Raw genomic sequence first — 14074 nt, 5'->3', positions numbered from 1 at the left:
GTCGTCGAATTGGATGACGATACAAACCCATTCGGTCCACCAAGGAAATACAAAAGGGTTTCAGCAAGAGCAACACCTAAGAGCTTGCCAGCTGGATGATCGCCAGCAACTTTGCGGGATCACCCTTCAGCGAAAAACCAATGGGGTCCTCAGCAAGGGCCGTCGCTACGCCAGCAATGCTGTAACGAGCGCTGTACCAGGAAGACCAAGAGTGCGTCTGCCCTACTTTGAAACAAGCAGCCAAAGCAGTTAGATGCAGGACAGCACGGACCAATCCAGTCGACCCGCATCTATAAGATCGCCTAAGAACTTGCCTAAACGTTTGCAACATGCAACGAATTGGAACATGTCCCTTCATTGCCATCCCTTTCTTTCCTCCTACTAAATCCTAGCTAGTGTTATCCCACGATGATCATCAATAATATGGTTGTTGATGTATATTTAACTAACACATAGGCATCGTGCGTTACTATCAGAAAAAAATATTAGTGTAATGGTAGTGAGGCTAATGTTAATAAGCACTACTCCGTAATAAAATATAAGTTTTACTTTTTTTTTGTTCAAGGTGTATCAAGTATGATGTTTACTAGGTTTTGCACCAAAATAGATTACAAAACCAATAATAGAGATCTTATATATGGTGATGTATACTTAACAAAATATAATATGATTAGTAACTCTATTAATGCTTGTCGATTGATTTTAGAGCACTAATGTATTGTTTTTAACACATAAATAAATTATTTTTATACAAAGATGAAAGTGGAGAAAATAGACTCTTTAGGGTTAATACAAGCTAATATCTATACAGGTTTTAAACAAAACAGTAACTAGTGACCAAAATTTAGGGAGAAACATAATCCGACGACTGCCTATATTGTTAACCTTGACGTGTTGCCATTCAGCATCGACCCTTGCTATGAGGCTTTAGAGGGAGTATTACAGAGACTCACCAGTTGAGGAAGGTTGATGTCTAATCTAACAAACATTAGCATCAGAATCGCAACCTAAGCAGGGCTAATATTCGACCTAGTTTCATTTCTGTTGTTCCTATTGGAAAAAAAGTTGAGTTTTAAAAGAATAGTTTCACCCTTTTCTTTTGGTCCAAAAAGGCCATTCACGCTTATGGACCCCAAAAAAACGTAATGGGCTAAAAATTGTCCAAATACAAAATTTTCTTCTTTACGAGAAGAACCTTCCCCACATATTGTACAGTGTTTTTCATCCGTTTACGTAACGAAATCAGCTCCCAAAAGTAAAGTTCTGGATTCTCGATCATAATCGTCAAGTTTATGGTTTAAAACTTCAATTTTGATTCGAATTTCGAAGTGTTTAGTAAAATTGGGTTTGGAACGATGAAAATGGTGAAAAAACTTTTAGTTCTCTTGGTGTGAATTTGCTTACAGTGTTTTTAGTAATAACATCGAAGGAACTATCTCTTTGCCACACAGTTTATGGTCTCCAGCTCCAGGGAAACGGTCAGTGAGCAAATGATATGTAATGTAACCTTTCTTCCTTTGCTTTAAGCTGCTTTCTGGGTTTAGAATGCAAGTTGATTCTGCTGCTTTTGTTCTATACTTTATGTGGGTTGATTCTTGCTTAAGATTTTAGTGTGTTTGAGGAACAAGATTGAGTTAGCTATGGTTTTCGTTTTTCCTGTTGTATACTGTCAGGGGTGTTTCGAGTTTGATGCATTTTGCCATCGGTTAGATCAATATGGATATATATCCACACAACACGTATTTCATTGCTTGCCATAGTTTCCAGCTCGAGCTTGTCACGTATGTTAGTTAGAGGCAAATATTAGCATCTAGATAGACTTAACTGTTATTGTGGATTTTAGTTGTTAAAGGTAGCTTGTGAGAGTTAGGGACTTCCTAAAATAATCCATTGGGGCTAAGCTCGTACATGGTTTTTGCAGATATACATATATATGAGTGTTCAATAAGTTTCTCAGACAATCCCTTGTTAAACCCACTTAGCTTTTTGTTCTTATTTACAGCATGAATGACTGAGAAACTAAAGGTGGGGGGTTATATACAGTTATCTCAGCCTTCTGTTTTCCTCTCCAAGTTTCTCACATTAAGGAACTGAAAGGGAAGATGCTGATCTATTGCGTCCTTTAAGAGATAACTCAGTCCAAAGGGGAGCTGATGGTTCTCCAATGCCGAGCAGATGACTCCATGGCCCTGAAAAACTTATGAAATAGCAACGGGATTCAGAAAGTTTCGTTCCAAAGTTGAGCAGTGAGGTTGGAAAAGGCACAGAGAAAAGACTGCAAACTCACTTGTGAGTACTTCATATTTCTTTCTTTCTTTTTTTATCTTTCTTAGAAAGTGGGATTGGGGTTCTAAGTTGACATTTGAAAGAAGATAAGTTGAATAAGTCTGAACTAGTGTTAAAGCACGAGTTAACCAAATAAGAGTTTCTATTATTTCTGAAAAGTTCAACAACCAATTAGAAAGTTTCGATGAATATACCCAAAGTCTTGCTAGAAGTTTTAAAATAAAACGAGAATAAGTCTTCAAGTAAAGTTGTTGGAAACTTCAAATGCCAACTCGTAGATGGCTAAATCAAAGGCATCAACATCAAAGTCTTGTTATTTATTTATGAAGACCATCTAGTGTCAACATAATTTTATTTGATCCTTTCTATACTAAGGAGACCCATTAAGAAGTCAATGGTGCCTCGTAGTGGTTTTATCTGGTTGATATTTGATCAGTGGTTCCTCACATTTCTTATTGTCATTCCTTCTTCTTTTCTTTTTTTTATAAATCTCTCTGTGAAACTCTTTGTCATGGATTGTCTGGGCTCAGCTTTGGGTTCTTTCTTGGCAGAGGCAGGGCGTGGTATATCCAGATCAACCTATACTCGAGCCCATTAATACCATCCGGTTCAAGTCAAACATCAAAGCTTTAGAGAATGCGCTCAATGGCCTTGTTGATGTTCAGGACAAAGTGGAACAAGACCTCAAAACCTTGGAGATCAAAGGGAAGTCCTTGCATGTGCAACTGAGGAGATGGCTAAGAGATGTGGAAGAGATTGTCTCTGAAGCAAATTCATTCAGGAAGGGCGTGTTTCATGTGCTCTGTCCTTGAGATGTAAGCGGAGTAAAAAACTCGCGGGTAGTTCTTGAGAAAGTCAAGAAGCTTCAGAAGCAAGGCGTAGAACTTCTCGACATATTCTCTTTTGAAGGCAGATCTCTAGTTGAAAAAATCCTTGGACCCTCCATCGCTGATCAAACAAGAGCATCAGAGATGTTAGTCAAAGTTCTAAACTGTTTGATGAGAGATGATGTTCAAAAGATGGGTATTTGGGGCATGGGTGGAGTTGGGAAAACAACACTAGTCAGGGAACTGAACAATAAGCTATGGAAAGAAGCTGATACGCAGCCTTTGGGTATGGTGATATGGGCTACAGTCTCAAAAAGTTTGAATTGGAAGGGTCCTGAGCAAATCGCTGAAAAGATTGGATATGGAAGTGAAACTAGGCGAAAGCGAGGAAACGCTGGCGAAACGGATATATGGAAGGCTTGAGAAAGTGAGTAGATTTCTTCTCATTCTTGATGATGTCTGGAAACCCATTGATCTAGACCAGTTGGGGATTCCAGACACAAATATACACAAGGCTTCAAAGATTGTCTTGACTTCTAGATTTTTAGAGGTTTGCCAGAGCATCAAAACGGATATTGACTTCAGAGTGGATTGCTTATGTGAAGAAGAAGCTTGGCAATTGTTTTGTAAAAACGCTGGAGAAGTAACTAGATTAGATTGTGTTGAACCTATAGCAAAAGAGGTTTCTCGGGAATGTGGTGGATTGCCTTTGGCTATCATCACGGTTGGAATGGCTATGCGAGGGAAGAAGATGGTCGAGCTGTGGGAACATGCCTTTGAAGAACTCAAGAGTTCGGTGCCTTATGTCAAGAGTATTGAAGAAAAGATCTACCAGCCTTTGAAATTGAGCTACGACTTGCTCGAGCCAAATATGAAATCTTGCTTCCTCTTCTGTGCCTTATTCCAGAGGATTACTCCATAGAAGTAGCTGAGCTCGTGAGGTACTGGATTGCCGAAGGATTCATTGATGAAACACAAAACCATGGCTACTTAATGAACCAAGGGATCACTCTGGCAGAGAATCTGAAAGACTCTTGCTTACTTGAAGAGGGTGCTCATGGTGACACGGTTAAGATGCATGATGTGGTTCGGATTTTGCCATTTGGGTCATGTCTTCCTCACGAGATGGTAGTCACTCTCTTGTCATGTCTGGTATAGGCTTGTGCGAGTTTCCACATGAGAAGTTTGTTCCTTCTATCCGAAGAGTTCTTTGATGAATAATAAGCTTACTAGGCTTCCAAATCAAGTGGTAGAGTGTGTTGAACTCTCAGCTTTGCTGCTACATGGAAACTTTCACCTGGAAGAGTTGCCTGTGGGGTTCTTGATATCTTTCCCAGCACTTCGGATTCTGAATCTAAGTGGGACACGCATAAAGTCATTACCCCATTCCCTCAGCGAGCTTCATGAACTCAGATCTCTCATCTTGAAAGACTGCTACTACCTTGAAGAAGTTCCTTCTCTTGAAAGCTTGGCAAAATTCAAGTTCTGGATCTTTGTGCCACTCCAATAAAGGAAACACCAAAAGGGTTGGAAACATTGAGAGGCTTGAGACTACTTGACCTTTCCCGTACACATCACCTCGAAAGCATTCCAGCAGGAACCATCCCACAGTTGTCAAGTTTAGAGGTTCTAGACATGACCTTAGTCATTTCCACTGGGGCGTCCAAGGACAAACTCAAGAAGGGCAAGCAACACTTGAAGAGATTGCTTGCCTCCAACGTTTATCAATCCTCTCAATCAGAGTTGTATGTGTCCCACTCTCTCCCCTGAGTACAATTCCTTGGATAGAAAGGTTAAAGAAGTTTCAGTTGTTTATCGGTCCAACAGCAAACTCTTTACCTTCTAGACATGACAAGCGGAGAGTGACAATTAGTAGTCTCAATGTTTCAGAAGCATTCATTGGATGGTTGCTAACGAAGACAACTTCTCTAGTGATGAACCATTGTTGGGGTCTCAATGAGATGCTGGAGAACTTGGTGATCGATAGCACGAGTAGCTTCAACATGTTGAGATCTCTAACGGTAGAGGGTTTTGGTGGAAGTATAAGACCCGCTGGTGGATGTGTTGCACAGCTGGATCTTATACCTAACCTTGAAGAACTTCATCTGCGTCGTGTAAACCTGGGAACCATTAGAGAGCTCGTTGGTCACCTGGGGTTGAGATTTGAGACACTGAAAACATCTAGAAGTCAGCAGATGTAGCCGGCTCAAATGCCTTCTCTCATTAGGGAACTTCATCTGTTTCCTGCCGAACCTACAAGAGATACATGTTAGCTTTTGTGAAAGGCTTCAGGAGCTGTTCGACTATTCTCCAGGGGAAGTTCCAACCTCTGCTTCTGTGGTACCTGCTCTGCGTGTCATAAAGCTAAGGAATCTTCCGCAGTTGAAGAGTTTATGTAGCCAAAAAGTGTCATGGGATGTCTGGAACATGTGGAAGTGATACGATGCAACCTTCTCAGAATCTACCCATTAGCTCAAATAACGCTCACAGGGTCAGAGAAGTAAGAGGAGAAACACACTGGTGGAACAACTTAACTTGGGATGTTAACAACACGAGAGAAAACCCTTCAGACTCGTTTCATACCCAGCTGACGGAATCAAGCTAACTGACTCTGTTGGAATTACTTGTTATCAGAGAACATTCAAGACGTAGTAGTCCGTTTTCTCACACTTTATTAATTTCTTTATCAAGAAAATGTAAGAGATTGTGGTAAACTTGGGTTTGCTGCTTTGATTGACATACTTTGCAGAAAAACAAGAGCCACGAGATGTCCTCAAAGGCTTGAGTCAAGAGCTTTCTTTGTGCCAGGGATAGGTCAGTATCAAGCAACGTGCAGACCAAACATTACGGTCCAGTTGGTGGACTTCACCATCGTCTATGCAGGACATATCTTGGTGGCAACTAACAAATATGTGTTGATGGTTTTCATAATCTGTGATTGTTGTTGGCGCTAAATAGTAACAGGTTTGAAGGTGTTCCCACCTCAGGAATTCTCGGATGATTGTTTCTCCTTTCTTGTGTATATCTGATTGTTTTATTACTCGACTCCGTGCAATGAAAGTAAACATGAAATTTGTTTTTCTATTCAAATTCTATGAAAGTATGTTTATACATCACGAGTTCAACAGATATTCAAGAACTATGCCACAAAGAGGTAAAGAATGAAAAAAAAAAGCTGTTGAAGCTACTTTCCACCAAGCTGTAATCTACTTGGTTTGGAAAGAAAGAAACACAGAGATTTTTACAACAACCTCCACTCCAGTCCAAGTAGTTCGTTCATCCGTGGACCGTCTGATGGGCGACACGCTTCTCTCCCTCCTAGCTCGAAGTGACGCCCAACATGCGCTACTTCATCTCTATTTACACACGTGACTAATACTCAATCAGTAGGTCTGAGAGAAAGACTTTTAAATGTTCAAACGGTTTTGAGAGAAGTCATATAATGATAGGTTAGTTAAATCCGGTAATATCCAGCCAAATACATATCATGTAACCCTCTAAACATGTCATAACATCAGTTAAATCCGGTAATGTACATGTGTGAGTTGTAGACAGCAAAAGATTGTTTAACCTACTTACCACTCATAAGTTAGAATCATGCTTTGGTGTACCGTCCTGTGCTGTGATATACATGTTTGGCCCATGGTTTGACGGTATCTCAAGTGTGGAAGGAACATTAAGGTAGGAGAAACGAATCAGGGAGATTTGTATTGTAGCCAAATAGGCTAACGGTTTCGCACTGGCAGTACACAGTACAACCTTCTAAATAAACAACTTGTAGGAATTACAAAAAAAAAGAAGCTTTATGATCAATAGATTCTTGATTATCACTATGGCCTGATCAAAACTACAAGCCTCTTACTACTTGAGCTTGTGGTCCAAGGTAGGAAACCTAAAATCGATGGACGCATCAATGGTTTGACGAATAATTTCATCAATACTATATTCGTACTCAAACCCCAAGTCTCTCAACTTCTTTGAAGAAATCATAGGCTTCATCAAACTTTGACTCTCTTCCAGATCCACCCTATAAACCAAGAATAATAACTAATTTGTGAACTTTTTTTGTCTAAAACAAAAGAAAAGAGTCGCAACTGAAGATTGTAAAATTTCAAGAACTTACTTATGAACTTTACAAAGATGCTCCTTAGAAAAGTGCTTAAGTATCAACTCATGCATATCAATATTATCAACACAACATATGTATTGACCTTCAGCTTTTGGTTCTTCCATAAGAAACAAATGCGCCATGCAAATATCTTCAATGTGCACCAAACCAATCGAACCCATTCTTTTGTTCACTGCTGATAGTATCGCAAACAACTTGGAGTCACCTAAAACCAAAACTGGTTACATTTTAATTTATATTTGATAACAAGAATAAATACGTACACACACACACACAAACACCTGTTATTGGAGACAAGAGAACTTGAAGGCTTGATGGGAGAGAAGGAGTAAGAAATGGACCCGAGACAGTAGTTGTAATAACTGAAACAAGATCCATTCCTTTCTCTTTTGCATATCTAAATGCTTCTTCCTCTGATACTAGTTTCGATAGTACATAAACCTGTCGTCCGCACAAACTCTAAAGTTGTTTACAACGTGCCTAAGTCATGTAGTGAACTGTACTATTGTAATAGTAGTATTTACCCATCCACTTGCTTTTGTTTTAAGTACATGATCAATGGGAGTCTTGCAAGTCTCGTCTACGACTGATCTCCACCGTTCATTCTCATCTTTGGCTGTGAGGGTACTGATGGATGACGTGAAGACAGCTCTCTTGACTGAGTTTGACTTTAGACAAGAACCAAGTACGTTCCGTACGCCTTTCATCGCCGGGTCAATGACTTTGCTCTGGACATAACTCTCTGAGATTCAAAACCCGGTTAGCCTACGTGTTCTTTGATCTTGACACGAGACTTTATGCATCATTTACATCATATTTACATTGACATAGGTTTCACCAGATCATGGTCAAGGCTTGAGGGGATTAAGTCATATATAACATTCTAGTATTAGTACTAAACCGAAGATTCTGGTTGATAGCGGTTAAGACAATGTGAAAAAGAAGATAAATTAAAACGGTACGTGCAAGGAGAAGGTTGTACCTAGATTAACATGATCCGGTGAGATATCAAACTCCATGGAAGCCGCGACATGGAACACCCCATGACAGCCCTTAACGGCTTCATCGAAGCTGCCTTCATCTTGAAGATCAGCTTGGAATAATCTAAGCCGTTCGTTTCGTTTCCACTTGAATTGAAAATATTGAGATTTTGCTGTCAGAGGAAGAAGCTATTAGGTTAACTCTGATGGCTTCGAAGCTATTTTACAAATCAGTCCAACTTTGATTCAAATTAACCAATTAATTCATAACTATTCTGAAACTCTATGCAAAGTATCTAAGATTTGATATAATTCAAATTAACATATTAACACTTTTAAAAAAAAAAAAACAAAAAAATATAATACTAACACTTTCAAGTTACAAATCAACACTTAAAAAAACAAATAGTTTCAAATCCATGCAAGAACTTATGTAATTTTTTTTCACATTTTGCAAGAACTTATGTAATTTTTTCTTTCACATTTTGCAAGAACTTATATAAAATACTAACCGAATAGTTTCAAGAAATTGAAATCAGTTTTTTTTTCTCAAACAAGAGAGTACCAAGATCTCTGAGAGTGGCATGAACAGTGTAGCCTCTTTCTAGAAGAGAGTTAACCAACCAAGAACCGATGTATCCACTTGCACCCGTCACGCAATACGTCGTCGCTTTTCCTCCCTCTCCGTTCAGCTCCATCGTCTCTCTGTCTCTCTTGTTCTTCTTCAAATGCCAAAATGGGTTTACAGTGTTAATTATTAATTCTTGGCTTGTAACGATACCACCACCGTCTTTTGTCTGTGCTATTTTAATATTGCATGTTTGTTTCTTTCTGGTTTGGTGTTAACTTTTTTTGTATTTTATAACAAAATTGTGCTTTCCAAAACCTGACATTTGGAAAACTAGTAGACAACCACATTTTTTAATTTAGTTTTGGCATTTTGTGACATTTGATAGATGAGATTATTGCAACATTTAGTCAAAAAAGAAGATTATTGCAACATTGGTGTTGTTATCATGGTGCATTTTGATATATATAAAGAAGAGAAGGTAAAAAAAAGGTAAAAAAGATAAAAGACACATCACTGGATAAGACAGAAGAAAGAGAGAAAGAAATATTAAGAACAACTTTTTTTTTCTGAAACTGATATTAAGAACAGTTAAGACACAGCTAGCTGTAGAAAACAGCGACTTGTGCGGTTTCTAAATTTTTGGCCTTCATGAATTTGTCGCTTCCATATTTCTCGATGCCGTAGATTGTGTACACATAACTCAATAACACCAGTCGATGACCCTCATTTCCATCTAACTCTTGTGCGTTTCTTAGTGCCTTGGAAGTACTTCTTCCACATCACATGAGAAGGCTTCCAAGACATTAAGATACTGGCATGGGCTGGACCATAGATCCACACTTTACCCAGCAATGAAACAATTCATATCTCAAACATCATTAGCAGTAATGCAATTTGTAGTTTGAAAAAAAAAATCTTTAATAACAATATTTGCACAATGTACACATATACCTATATTGGATTACAAATTGCATTACTGCAAATATTGTTATTAAAGATAAAATCTATTTAAGCTATATTGGATTGCAAATTGCAATACATTGTGTACACATAAATCTATTTAAGCTATACAATATAGGTACTGCTGGGATAACAATATAGCTACACATAAACCGCTTCACATTGGATACGAAAAGAAGAGAGCCTTATCTTTCATACCTACTGATACGAACACACAAATCCACAATAACCACCGAACCTATAGTATATTCATTATTACTAAAGAATCTATGACTTCAATCTATACCACCAAACAACAATAAAGGGAATCTTCTCTTCAAACCCAGTTTTCAAAATCCATTTTTTAAATATTCTTTTTATTGCTAATATCATCTTCCATCTTCTATGACAAACATTGTAGACTATATTTTGTTGTTATATTAGTTTAAGCGAATAGTTAAGATCACTTTGTAGACTGTGAATAACTGATGAGGAACTGTAGGTCTTCAATATCGTCTTCTAGCTTGTGGTCGTTATTTAGCAATATTTACTTTGTCAGTACGTAGTTTGTGGACCTGTGGTCGAGACTTTTAGTGAACTGATGAAATTTTGTCCTTTCACTTGTTATTGTAGATGATCCGTCTAATGATGATCACTATTGCTACTTGATCCGATATATATGTTTGCCCAATTTTCTCCTTTTTGATGAAATTTTAAATTTATTGATCATCGACTAGAAAAAGAATAATTATGTACATCTGATTAAAACTGTGTAAAGAAAAATAATTAGCCTGCAAACTAACTATGCCGCATATGAGCTCCAAACCAATACTGCATTAAACCTTGGATTTTCGGCTTCGCAAAATATCTAGTTGATAGGATATGCTGCCTTACAGTTTTGTCAATAATCTTTGCCAACTGATCCACTGTCTTGAAACGCTGAGAGTGTTTCCTTTCATTTCTTTCACTCCATATATAATATATCGTAACTTAAAAAAATAGTCTCAAGAGTATAGTAACTAATAGCCCATGAATACCAGCTAGCATAGCCTGGACGTTATCTTCCCAATCCTGGGAAGGTGCTTGCCGCATTAGGGAATCCAGTACCTGTAGCCAGAGAGTATAAGTATGGATGTACCAGTATCTTCCCAATTTTCCCTTTTGACTTCTATATAACTCAAAACTCTTTTTCTTTTTAATATTTCCTCCTGTTTACAAAAGTCCACGTTACATGATTCAATGTGCCTTAAGCGATTACAATGTGGATACCATATATTATTTTACCTTATGTGCCTAAAGCGATTAAAGTGTTCATCTATACATATAGAGACTCTATATTTTCCACTTGTGGTGTTAATCTTGTTCCCCACCTTCTTTGGTTTCCAACCAAAAGTCATTTACTTATTTTCTTCTTCTTATATTTTTGTTGTATTCCATTTCCTTTTTTCGGAGAATATATTGCGAAAAACTCATTGATTCTTTACTATTGTCAACCTTTTATGAAATTTCATTAAAAATGGTTGGTAACTAATGAATGAATATATCCTGTGTAATTTTATTGTTATTGTATTACTTGGTTATTCAGAGTTGTATATTAACTTGATTTAATAACCTAGAAAATGAATTTCTCACTTGGCATCATTGCATTGCTATGACTTTGCTTATATTTCTGTAAAATCATCTACTAAATGAAGTACGACTTGCTAATTTTTTAAGGCATGGTACTTGGTTTGGCTTGTTCAAGTAATTGTAATTAGGACTTGAACTTAACTTGTTTAAAACAAATATTTGCTATATCAAGTATTTAAGTGAAAACAATTTGTTATCTTTTCTTTTTATTAAATTCTTTTTATTTGAATCTAATATTTTTATCTGATTTTAGTTACAGTATACATAAAAGATAAAATATGTTAAATATATAATAATATTTTAGAAACAAATAGCGAATAATAAGCAAAAACAAGTAATGAGATAAATAATGAAAGATATAAAGATATTTGACACTTGACTTACATTGCAAATAATAAGATACATTGGTTTATTATCTGATTTAAAAATGTCGACAACTTGATTTTTTAAGACGAAGCAAAAAAATAAACCAAATAAAAAAATTATGGTTCATCTAATTTTAAAATTTAAATGGATTAAAGTTTTGAAACTATCAAACTAGCTAATTTTTTTAAACAAAAAAAATATTTAAGAACGAAAAACAAATACAAACGAGTTAAATAGATAAGTTTTTACAGATTTGGTATTTAGCTTTCGCTTGTAAGTTTTGATATTTTAGCTTGCGCCTGTAAATTTTGATTTAAAATACTTATTATTTGGTTTGATCACTTCAAATATTCGATTTTATAGAATAAATACGGAGCGAGTAGCAGGTACGAGCGGAGAATCGAGTATATGTGCCCAAACCTAAAACTAATTTTCTAAAGCATTTCTAAGTACGCATTGATGTGAAATAAGCTGCTAATATAAATAAAATTAGATGTCAGCTATTATACAGAAGGCTTTAGATGTTATAATCATGGATTATCTTTTAAGAGTCTAATTGTGTTAACCTCTTTTTGACCCATCTTGTCAACTTTATTTTACACATGAATTTTATCCTAGCCTAAGGCAATCAAGTTTATGGCTACTTTTTCCCAAGTTTATAAGTACTTAGTGGGAGATAAAGATAACTAATCATGGCTGATAGAAAATATCAAATATTTAACTGTAGTGAAATATTGCAAAAGGTGAAACCGACACACTCATTTTCTAGGTTAGTAGGTTAGTAGCATGTGGTTTATATTTATGCCCATCCATTCTGTTGGTTGTGTTGTGTGTTCTCTTAAAAGTATTCTTACATAAATCATATGGTATTAATTTTAGTTATCTTAATAAACCTCTTACTCTATAGTCTATAGAAAGAAGTTCTCAAGTTTTTGGGTCTCTTATCTTACTAAATGAAGCCATGAACAAATAAACATATACTACCTCAGTTCCATAAAAAAAGTTTCAAGAGTTTTAACGTTGATTAAGAATATAATAAATGTTTACAACTTAATTTACTATTTACTTTTTTATACATTTTCCAATAAATATCTACCAATAAAATTTAATCAATTTGAATATCATAATTAATATTTTTTAAAAATATACAAATGTACTTTAAAAATATAGAAAATTTAATTTTGTGGAACAAGAATAAAATCTAAAAAATCTTATTTCGGAAACGGAAAGAGTATTACATCACTGAAACATTTGTAGTATTGTTATGAACATATCAAACGAAGCCATGAACAAATAAAACTGTTAGATCAGAGTACTAGAAAGATGGAAACTAGGCACATTCCAGTATATTCCCACAAAACCGAGATGTCGTCGAGTGATGTTTAACTAGGCCTATGTTTAACTATCATTTGGCGTTATCAATAGTCAAGACGGACTGGTTTATTTTGTAAGATTTGGAATAAACTACTGTGCAGTCTTAGTATAGGAACGAGATAGCCGTACAGTGACATGCCACTGTGAACAATTAGTAATTGATTGACTTCACAGCACTTCATGCCAAAAACATATATAATTTTGGAAAATAATTCGAACAAGAAAAAAAACCAATGAATAGTTTAAACCCAAATCCTATATTTAAAAAAAATAGAAAATTATCCATATCTACTTTGTTCAAAAAGTTTTGCTAATTGTAAATAAACTATCATTGTAACTATAACTATATTAGTTCAAAAAAAAAAAGAAAAAAAAACGGTATGATAATGCATTACTATAACTCTTGAGGAGTAAATGGGATATTTTCTTTTGAATGAATGTAAAAACTATTCAATCAAAACTTCTGTTACATCAAATGCATCTGTTTTGAATTGCAAATTACATTTAAAAAAAAAAAATTCAAAATCTCCTAAAACTCTTCAACCTTGTATTCTAGAGCCAACCCACACACACAATCCTTCCTCAAGATAACTATGACCTTTCCCTTTGACTACCAGCAGCTTCAATCTGATCAGTTTGTCTATACATTTGATCAACACGCGTTCTTCTCTTGGCTGCTCACCATGCCTACGAGCATTTCGCTCCCTCCATACACTATGCACCCAAGCCTGGAAAGTGTATCTGGTGATGAATAACTCAGTGGATGTAAATCTAGAACTTGACTGTGATACAACATCTAGAAGCTCATTCCGTTCAAAAGTGAATCTATTCTTCATAATCCCTCCAACCAGCTCCTTCCATATCGTACCAGAATATCGACACTTGAAGAATAAATGCTGACAAGTTTCCTGTTCTTCTTGGCATAATACACATAATGTATTCACTAAATTATTCCACTTCTGGATTTTATTAC

General features: G+C 36.1%; 1 protein-coding gene and 1 pseudogene across 2 annotated transcripts; one reads left to right on the top strand and one right to left on the bottom strand.

Moving 5' to 3' along the window:
- Positions 1–2797: 2797 nt before the first annotated feature.
- LOC108849328 (disease resistance protein At4g27190-like) lies at positions 2798–6224 on the top strand (annotated as a pseudogene).
- Positions 6225–6797: 573 nt separating this feature from the next.
- LOC130510854 (putative anthocyanidin reductase) lies at positions 6798–9036 on the bottom strand. 2 transcript variants are annotated; one of them, XM_057007543.1, is made up of 6 exons: positions 8788–9036; positions 8225–8395; positions 7767–7984; positions 7524–7683; positions 7237–7459; positions 6798–7140 (listed from the first exon to the last, which is right to left on the bottom strand). In XM_057007543.1, exons 1-6 carry the CDS (start codon positions 8918–8920, stop codon positions 6975–6977), a joined length of 1071 nt encoding a protein of 356 aa, XP_056863523.1. In that variant the 5' UTR covers positions 8921–9036; the 3' UTR covers positions 6798–6974. The 2 variants fall into 2 exon arrangements, with proteins under 2 accessions (XP_056863523.1, XP_056863524.1); XM_057007544.1 differs by having other exon boundaries at positions 7237–7447; positions 8788–9033.
- Positions 9037–14074: the final 5038 nt, after the last annotated feature.

Source organism: Raphanus sativus, chromosome 4, assembly GCF_000801105.2.
Source record: "Raphanus sativus cultivar WK10039 chromosome 4, ASM80110v3, whole genome shotgun sequence".
NCBI classification, from domain to species: domain Eukaryota; kingdom Viridiplantae; phylum Streptophyta; class Magnoliopsida; order Brassicales; family Brassicaceae; genus Raphanus; species Raphanus sativus.
This window is presented reverse-complemented; position numbering and strand designations above follow the sequence as displayed.

Excerpts from the sequence above, each read along its gene's own strand:
- LOC130510854 (XM_057007543.1), bottom strand. The coding sequence starts at position 8,920 with ATGGAGCTGAACGGAGAGGGAGGAAAAGCGACGACGTATTGCGTGACG. Across the intron at positions 7,985-8,224 it reads ACCGGATCATGTTAATCTAG|AGAGTTATGTCCAGAGCAAA; the intron begins GTACAACCTTCT and ends TTTGAATCTCAG. Across the intron at positions 7,141-7,236 it reads CATCTTTGTAAAGTTCATAA|GGTGGATCTGGAAGAGAGTC; the intron begins GTAAGTTCTTGA and ends CTTGGTTTATAG.